A 9384-nucleotide genomic window follows, 5' to 3' on the forward strand; every position below is an offset into this window, starting at 1 on the left:
GAAAGAGGAACAAATATTTGCTAAAGAAATTATATTCAGGATATAAAGATAATGCAGGGTAATCTAGTTTTCCACTTTAGTGGCAAAACACAATTAAGAACTTGATTTAAACACTTGATTTCCAATTTGTGACTGGTGAAGAACATGTCCATGCTATTTCACATAAAAAACAACGTTAGGCTTATCTTGGAAAACATAACAGAACAAGATAAATTGCCAAATGGAAAAGTACCCTGCTTTTAAATAAATCTCTCACTGGTTTAAGTCAAACACATCACAGCCTGGCTATCATAAGAACTAATCACAGAGAAGCATGAATAGGGAGAAACATGTCTCCAAACACTATTAGAAGTCTGGCAGTATGGTTGAGACTACTGCCTCTAATGCAGTCAGCCAGTCTGATTTCATCCTTCAATATTTGTTAGAGAAGAATAAACATACTAATGAAATGAGACCAACTTAGAACTGGGTGTATGTCTACACAGAGTTACAGAGATGGTCACCTGTACACTGAGCAACACAGGAACCAAGTTGCTGAGGCAAGTAGTGTAAGTAAGCAAAAAAACTGGAGCACTGAAGATGGTTTAGAGGAATTAATGAGACAATGAAGCCAAAGAAATGTAAGACAAAGTAGAAAAATACAACTCACAGAGAATCAATGAACCAATGAATCAATAGGTATATGTTCCTAAGAATGATACAAGTTGCTATTAGCCTCTGTATTATGCCAAAATGGAAAACACTGACTAAATATTAGCATATGGGACACATGACTAATATTCTTTTTTTCTTTTCTTACCCTGCCAGCTTTCTTTCTCACACACAAGAAAACCATATTTCATAATGAACATACTTGCAAAAGAAAAACAGACAAGCATCACAAGGTATATTCCTACTAATTGAATGCAAAAGCCATTTGATCTGATAAAATTAAACATGCACAGCAAAAAAAGTCTTGCTGCTGATAAAACTAGAAAGACAAGTGGCATAAACAACATCCACTGAATGTCCAGGCTATACCATTCAGCACACATCTAATACTTCTGCATGAAAATCTGATTGACATAATAGACTATAGCCATTGCTAAGAACCCATTATGGCCCATCCATGTAGATGGCCGCACATAATGACACAGCCACTGTAGTCTGTAAGGCTCTGGATCAGCGAAATAAATTTTCTTTAAGTAGAACAGACTTTCAGCAAATAGGATCAAAGGAGCTTTTACAATAAACTATGTCAAGACTCATTTTAGTAATTCCCAGTTATACATTAACACATTATCACAAGCTGAATTACTAAATTTCAGAAAAACTCAGATACATGAAGTACAGTGGCCACTTTTAAAAGGCAGCATTATTGAGTATGTATTACACAAATATCACTGTCTTTATAAAGTTTCCAGTAAGAGAACATGCTCCTTCAGATGTCAGCTGCAGAAAACTTAGTGGGGGGATTTTGTTTTAATTAGATGTAATCATTACAGTAAACTACTAGTACACACTTCTGAGAAGTTCATGTATTCTTACAACACTTTCATTTTTATTTAAAATTATAATCTCTGCAAATAGACAAAAATACTATTTAAATCATCAAATAAATTAACTAAACAAAAGAAGAAAAAGGTGCTTAATATGAAGTAACTAAAGAATGAGACCTGATATTGCGTTTATAGAAGAGTGGTCAGGTTAAGAGAGGTGAAGAAGCACACTTGGACTCAGAGAGAAAAAATGCAGGTCTACCATGATTGAGCATTGAACTTGTGCTCCAAGCACAGTTCCTTTCCCCAAGTCTCAGAGGATCAAATACCATACGTTGTTCAAGTGCATCAACACTGGCAGACAAAAACAATTACAGATAAAAGTATATACTTGAAGACGCATTTCAAGTGTTTGTTTTGTGTGGTAGCTATATTTGAAGCTAACAAAATGACCGTAAAGCATGTGGCCCTAACAAGATGGTTGCCTTGGGATAGCTAATCCCAGTGCATAAACTATTCATGCTATTAATGGAGAGAGAGGTAAATGCTGTCTAGGAATTCAAGAACAATTATAAGTATCGTGATATACAGATGTTGTAACCAGCATATTAAGCATGTATAAAACGTGTATAAACGTGCAGATAAAATTCTGCCTGTGTCCTTATTTGAATGCATCACTGTGACATCACATTCCATTTAGAACAACATGCATTGCCCACAGCACAGACCTTGACCCTCGAGTCAGATCTCGTGCCTTGTAGGAGCCCAACTGCAATAGTTTACAGAGAAGCTAAAAGGATAAATGAATTTCCTTTCAGCTGTATAATGGAGAGATGGATGAAAATGGATGTACCTTTTCAGCCTGCCCATGCTTCTCAAACTGCTGTTATCTGACTTGCCACAGAAGAAAGAAAGAATGCTGCCTGTGTTGGCGCTTTCTATTTACCAGTGAGCAAAACTGCAGCTGTTTCCCATGCCCGTACGAAGAAGACAAACCTTACCAGTGCTGCCACTGCTCATGTTCAGAGCACGCAAATTGCTGGTGGTGCTGCTGCTCTTGCTCAAATGACCCAGACTGCAAATGCTGCTGCTGCGGTGGTGAGAACTCAGCGTGCCAATACTATGAAAGCAAATGCTGTGGAAAATCTGTCTATGACCAGCAGCAGTCAAGAGCACCAGGGACTGTTCAGTAAGTGGGATCAAGGGCTTTTAATTTCTTAGGTTTCTATTTTTCTAATTTTCATTACATCTTAATGGATGTCTTGCATTTAGGAGCATATAATCCAGTGCTCATTGGAGCTATTTCAAACCACAGGATATCATTCTTTTTTAGAAGCAGAAAAAAGGCTTTTTTTTTTCTTTCCTCTCTACCATTCTCTAGAGTGACAAGAAAAATAGCATGGCTGAACATCTGGGCAGAGTAGATGGTAAGAAAAGCAATACCAACATGGATGCTAAACTGAAGCATGGCAGAAGGCCAGATTGTAGTGTCCAGAATCAGGTGTACATACTGAATAATGATGCTCTTTGCCAAGGATATATAAAACAGTCAGAATCATTATAAAAGTAACACTTTTTTATACAATAATGTCCACAGGTTAAGAGGAAAGCTAGGATAATAGAGATTTGAAAAGAACACAAAATCAATTATTTCTAAAATAAAATAATTATTCTAATTTTAATAAAAAATCCAAATTTTGATTATTTCATATTAATTGCCTAAATTTTAATGACATAAGACTGCTGCTAAGAATAATCTTCATTCGTTTTAAAAAAACAGAAATCATGAATGGGTGATTTTTTAAATGACTAAAATTTAGGATGATCATATGTAAATGTGGATATTATTAAAATACCCAGTCAGAATAAAAGGATGGTTGGCATGCAAGGTGCAACTGCTTATTTTATCATTCTGTTTCTTAGATTGTACACTAATATTCTGTCTTTTATTTTCATTTGTTTGCTTTTTTCTTTTTCAATTTTATTTTCTTTAGGTCAACAGATGTCACGTCAAGATTAAGAACTAGAAATAATGCACGTGTACCAGAAAGGAAGGGCTCCAACCAAGCTTTTCGTGATCAGCTTGCCTGTCCACTGTGCAAACAGTTATTTCTCCAGCCACTTATGCTGCCATGCAATCACTGCATTTGTGAGAAATGTATAATAAAAACCAAGACCAAAGCTGAAGCAACAGAAAACTATTATATCATCATATGCCCAGTGTGTAACAAAGCTCACTGTCTCCCTAACACAAACAAAATTCAGCTGAGGAAGAACTACCTTAAAGCAAAACTAGCCAAGAAATACATGCGCAGACACGGCATTCTGAAATGGAGATTTGATCACACTCAAAGACCAGTCTATTGTGAAACCTGCAGGGAGAGAAGAAGAGTGGCAACTAAAAGATGCAGAACATGTGGAATTAACATGTGCAGTGAATGTCTGCATTTATATCATACTGAGAGTGGTGCTCAAGACCACATTTTCACCAACACGTGTCAAGAAGAAAACGAACAGTGGGCATGCTTACTGCACTGCAACTCACACCTCTCTGAATACTGTCTGGATGACCACAAACTGATCTGTGGTTTCTGCAAGAATTCGCTGCACAATGATCATGAGACCATTCCCTTGGCAGCTGCATGTTCAAGAGAGGCTGCTTCTCTCTCCAATACAATTGTAAAATTTAAACAAGGTTTGTATTTCTGCTGCTTCTTACACTTCCCTGTGCCTTCTTAGGAAAGATACCTGCACATACACTTGATGAGCCGCGTTAATTCTCTGCACATCACAAGAGACGGAGAGGTGAACTGTTCCCACTGTAGAAATATAAAGGAAACAAGCCTTTAATTGCACAGCACCATGAACTAGACTCAAACACTAGAGAACTAAGGATTTGTATGCAAGACGGGAACAGAAAAGTGGAAACTCCATTTTGTACTGTGAGACCCAGTGTGAAACAGCCACCAATTACATCTGCATTTTTTAATCAGAAATACACGCCTTTTTCCCTGCAGGCAAATTATGGATTGTCTCTCTTGAGTCAGTATTATGATTATGTCCATGCTGAATAAGAGGCAAGACAGCCTCGTCGTTGAGGAACCACAGCAGTGTCCCTCCTTTTATCTAAGACTTCATCCATAGCAACTGAGTGACTGTGCAGAGACTGGGATTTTATGAATTTCTTCTAAATATTTCGATTTTTGCATATAACATCACAAATGCTGGGGACAAATGAAGTTGCATCGAAAATAAAATTTAGAAAGCTAAAAGTGAACCACATGCAGTGAGAAATAACAGGAAGCATTCAATTTGCATTTTCATAACAGTCTTAAAGTTCAAAAAGTAAAATACTAAATATTTGTACAGGATTCCGTAATGTGACATTGTTTCAAAATGTTAGCTGCACTCCAGCAAAATTTACTGTCAGTCTCTGGTGTTTTTGATTCTGTTTTCTCACATTTCTCAGTTTTTAGTGTCAAAAGAATAAATCATACCTTCATATAATGGCTATCAGAGGAATCTACTGTCAGCCACAGACATAATGAGGTCTATGCAGTCACATTTGCTACAATTATTTTAGCTTGCTACTGACACAGTGAATTTCCAAAAATAATACAGAGTTACTATAAATCAAGTTTCAGGATTTCCCGTGTAATTAACTAAAAATCATCAAGCCCATCTTGGGGAACGATAAATAAGTGAAGGAATAATAATCAAGGAGCAATTCAGCTACCTGACTTTCATACATCCAAATATGAAAATTTTAACCCAAACAACTTCCCTTGGAGCTCCCTAGCAGTAGAGATGAGAGAAAAATACTAAATTCTCACTTGTCCCGTGTTCTACCAAACCTGAAATTTCTTTAAACTACAACCTATCACTCTGTCTCTTGTAACCACTATATTTTAATATGAAGTTGAAACTACTAACCGCAGGTTTGTTGTTTGTTGTTTTTTTTCAGCACGCCAAGGAATTGATAATGATCTAATGGAAGTTACCCTGTTAAGAAATAATTTCCAGGCCTCCAAGGATCTCCAAAGGAAAGAGATCAGAAATGGATTCTTAAAACTACATACGGTGCTACATGAACAAGAAAAAGAGATGATGGAGTTGCTTGAAAACACTGAGCTTAAAAAACAGAAAGACATTTCAGAATATGTAAACTATACATTCAGCCAGCTCTCGTATATGGATGGCCTTATCCAGTATGCTGAAGAGGCTCTTAAGGAGGAAAGTCAGGTTGTATTTCTGCAATCTGCACACTGTTTGGTGAAAGAAATAGAAGATGCAATTCCTTCCATTTTCCAGCCTAGCCCACTTATCCGAGAAGATCCCTTAAGGAAACTGCAATTCAAATTCGATGAATTGTTTGCCATTTTACAGGGATTTTCACCAACCCTTAGTGAAACAAAACAGTTAGAAGGTAGAGAAAAGCATCCCGGTTCTGTTAACCCAGAAATAATGGTTCCAAGGCATGTTTCAAGCATTCATGAAGCCAAGCAATCAGCAATGCTCCAAAGCGCATCCTTAAATTCCTTGCTTAAATTAGGCATGCCAATTGAAAGCACTCTTGGGAGACCGAACTCTACACCTCTCCATCATTCTACACAGAGTAATAAAACATGTGATGCAGCTTGTGAAACTTCAAGAAAAAAAAGGAAATATCAGTTTGTTAACTTTCCAAGTTCAGAACCCATGGAAAAAGAATCATTCCCAGTGCCAGGACCTGTTGTTATATACCAGACTGTTGTTTATCCAAGGTCTGCCAAAGTAAGACACTAATAAATTCTAAATATACGCAAATACTATTACCACTATGTTTTCAGGCTCTTAGTTTGAATAAATAAAACTACAACACCAAATATTTCATTTGCATAGGAGAGTGTGCATTTTAAACTTGCCTTTAGAGATAAACTGAAGTATAAATTGAGTTGCATCACTTTCCTACCATATTAAATAAGGTTGTTATATTATTTTATATGTCATAAATATCTTACAAGGAATGATCCACTGCAGCAAGAAATAGATGTACTACTATGTTTGCATCTAAATATCTGTATGTCAGACCAACTCATTTGATCCTTGTTCTTGGCCTTCAAATGTGACATCATATGTCTATGTAATTTTCCTCATGATATATTAGGTGTTAACAAGAACAGGATACCAGTTGCATAAAATCAAAAGAGCATGTCGCAAAGAACCAACTGCTGCCAGCCTTCAGTACTTTTAGTGTGTTAGAAGACAGTACTATGAAATTCCCAAGAGGGTGCTTATCTCCCAACATGTATCTTACAAACAGGGAATTTCAGCTGCTTCAGCATTTTAAAATTAAAACCTGCTAATCTGGAGCCTTTCAAAAAAGGCAAAAATGAAAATTAGCAAAAACAGTACACAATGATGCTCTACAGATTTTTTTCTCTTCACAGATTTACTGGACTTGTCCTATAGAAGATGTGGATTTCTTTGAGGTAGAATTTTATGAAGTTGTTGGTATTGGTCCTGATAACACTGTCCACACACAACTGGATGGCAAGCTAAGCAAAATACAACAGCAGAACCTTGAGATACATAATCTGGATTCAAATACAGAATATCTTTTCAAAGTCCGTGCTGTCAATAAAAGTGGTCAAGGAGAATGGAGTGAGAGCTGTAAGGTATTGTATATTTTTCCAATATTTTGTAGAGTTATAGTAGCATTCTAATCTCCATACTCATGTGGAGTTTTTTCATCTATTTACAAAGAATACTACTTGAATAAAAGATCTATACACTTATCTAGGCAAGCAATGCTGATAGTTACACTAGATTTTTCCATATGTCGTTCATTCTAGCTATAATTGCTTGTCCTATGAAGAATGTTCTCGTTTTTTTTTCTAACAGAGATTGTGTTATGATTACATCAGCCACACAGTCATAAATATTAATATTACTTCATGTCTGAAACAACCTTTACACTGATCTCTCTGAACACATAGAACAAAAGTATGAAGAATTAGATTTGAAAAACTTTCATGCTAGAAAGAGAAGGCAATAATTAAGGGAGAGAGGAACCAAACAAAAATTAAGAATATTCTTTGACGCCTTTGGTCATGAGATTCCTTTACCATGGTTTTAGAAGAGAAAGAAAAGTGTTAAAAAGGTAGAAGTTAAAAAGAGTAAGAAGGTTTTCAAAAAGGCATCAAAATTTGAGACACTGAACTCAATTTAACATTTTTTGCATCCCAAATTCTTGCTGATATCATCTTTTTCTTGCTGAGGAAAAAAACAAACAATCAATCAATCAAACAAACAAACAAAAAAAAACCACTTTACTTGTTTCATGCCTTTTCCTTGATAAAATTTTAGTAAAGGGTGTATTGAGGAGCTGCAGTGCATTAAAAAAGCAGTTGCATAAGAAGAGTAGGTGCCAGTCTAGGATTCCAACCACATTTTAAAGTGTTTTCCCTGTGTCCACTGCATCAAGTGTTGTTCCCTTCCAAGACTCTTACTCTTTTTGCACATTTACAGAGTAAGAGTTTTGGACTTCAAAACAGCATTCAGACATCCTACTTACTTGCCATGGTCTAATGATAAATGATACCTTTTTAGACTGCTACAATTCCTACACTTAAAACAGAGTATTTTTTGTTTTTATCTGACAATTTGGAATGCTATATTGATTCTTTCTTTTGAAAATTGTTCTTTCTTTAGGCAGAACAATCATATTAATATCCCAGAGAAACACAAAGTCACATAACATTTGTTGTAATTTACAGAAGAGTTCCTCAGCAAAAGGAAATGAAACATGTATATAGTCTGCTTTATATCCTAGTTTCTTCTTTAAAAAAAGCAAACCGACAAAACTGATGCCATGCTACTGGCACCCTGAAACACTGAATTCCACAAAACAGGTTATTCAAATATATTTTGATATTTAACTTGAGGACCAGATTTCCTAAGTCGGCATGCAGGCTTCACAAGCAAAAACAGAAAAACGTAATCTCTGTAATCTTAGGAGTGAGGGAAGTCCTAAAATGTGGGAGGTACTTCTCTCCTCATAGCCCAGTGTCATGACTATTGGCCTACAGATGAATCACAGCTTCCTCAAAATCAGCTATTTGGCAGTCTGGCTACCCCATCCCTTTAATTAATCAATGTACAAAACACTATCAAATTTTTGCCGTTGTCTGCTCATATTCAATGCAAGATTTTTAGAAGAGTTCAATTTCCATTTCTTCTCAAATGTAGGTACTTAGACTTCCCAAAGATCAACACAGATTAAATGGGCTCTTGGCAGCTTTGAAAATGCATCTGTAAATGGCAAGTTCTTTTGAAAACAGACACTAATTAAATCTGATTCCCAAAATCACAAATTCTGAAATTTAATATATTCTTATATTTTACTTGCAGATAATTACTTCAGGTGAACACAAGATAATCCAAGACAGATGGAGGACTGAGAATAGTATGCAGGGTACTCAGCAAACACTGAAGAAGATAGACAACAAACAAAGGCAGGGTTTCTAGTTCAACAGCAACAAAAAGAATACACGTATGCCTTCTTATGCCCCTTTTCCAACAAAGTCACCAACCTGCAACCTAGGTGTCTTCAGACTTACTGCTTCCTGGTAAATAATAATAATAAAAATACACCCTTTTCATTACGTTTTCTTTTTCTACATGTAGCAATAAGGCCTTAAAAAAAACCAAACTATGCTTTACATAAAAATAGTATAAAACCGATCAATCTACTTGAGGGAATTGCACAGTTTCAAAGAAAATAATGAGATATTTGCACAGTAAGGTAACATTACAATTGTTATTACCTCTGAGGCCACTCAGTACCAGTTCAGAAAGCTGCAGGAGGCCATACCAAGTTTTTCATACCTTTAAACTGCAGAATGTTACTTTGTAGGTACATGTT

At 36.0% G+C, this 9384-nt stretch overlaps 1 protein-coding gene across 1 annotated transcript; it reads left to right on the forward strand.

The window, feature by feature from the left end:
* The first annotated feature begins 2178 nt into the window (after window positions 1-2178).
* Window positions 2179-9135, forward strand: TRIM42 (tripartite motif containing 42). Its single transcript, XM_010716451.2, has 5 exons — window positions 2179-2667; window positions 3473-4173; window positions 5443-6251; window positions 6908-7135; window positions 8871-9135. The coding sequence occupies exons 1-5, from the start codon at window positions 2312-2314 to the stop codon at window positions 8985-8987; spliced, it is 2211 nt and encodes a 736-aa protein (XP_010714753.1). The 5' UTR covers window positions 2179-2311; the 3' UTR covers window positions 8988-9135.
* The last annotated feature ends 249 nt before the right edge of the window (window positions 9136-9384 follow it).

Source organism: Meleagris gallopavo, chromosome 11, assembly GCF_000146605.3.
Source record: "Meleagris gallopavo isolate NT-WF06-2002-E0010 breed Aviagen turkey brand Nicholas breeding stock chromosome 11, Turkey_5.1, whole genome shotgun sequence".
NCBI lineage: Eukaryota > Metazoa > Chordata > Aves > Galliformes > Phasianidae > Meleagris > Meleagris gallopavo.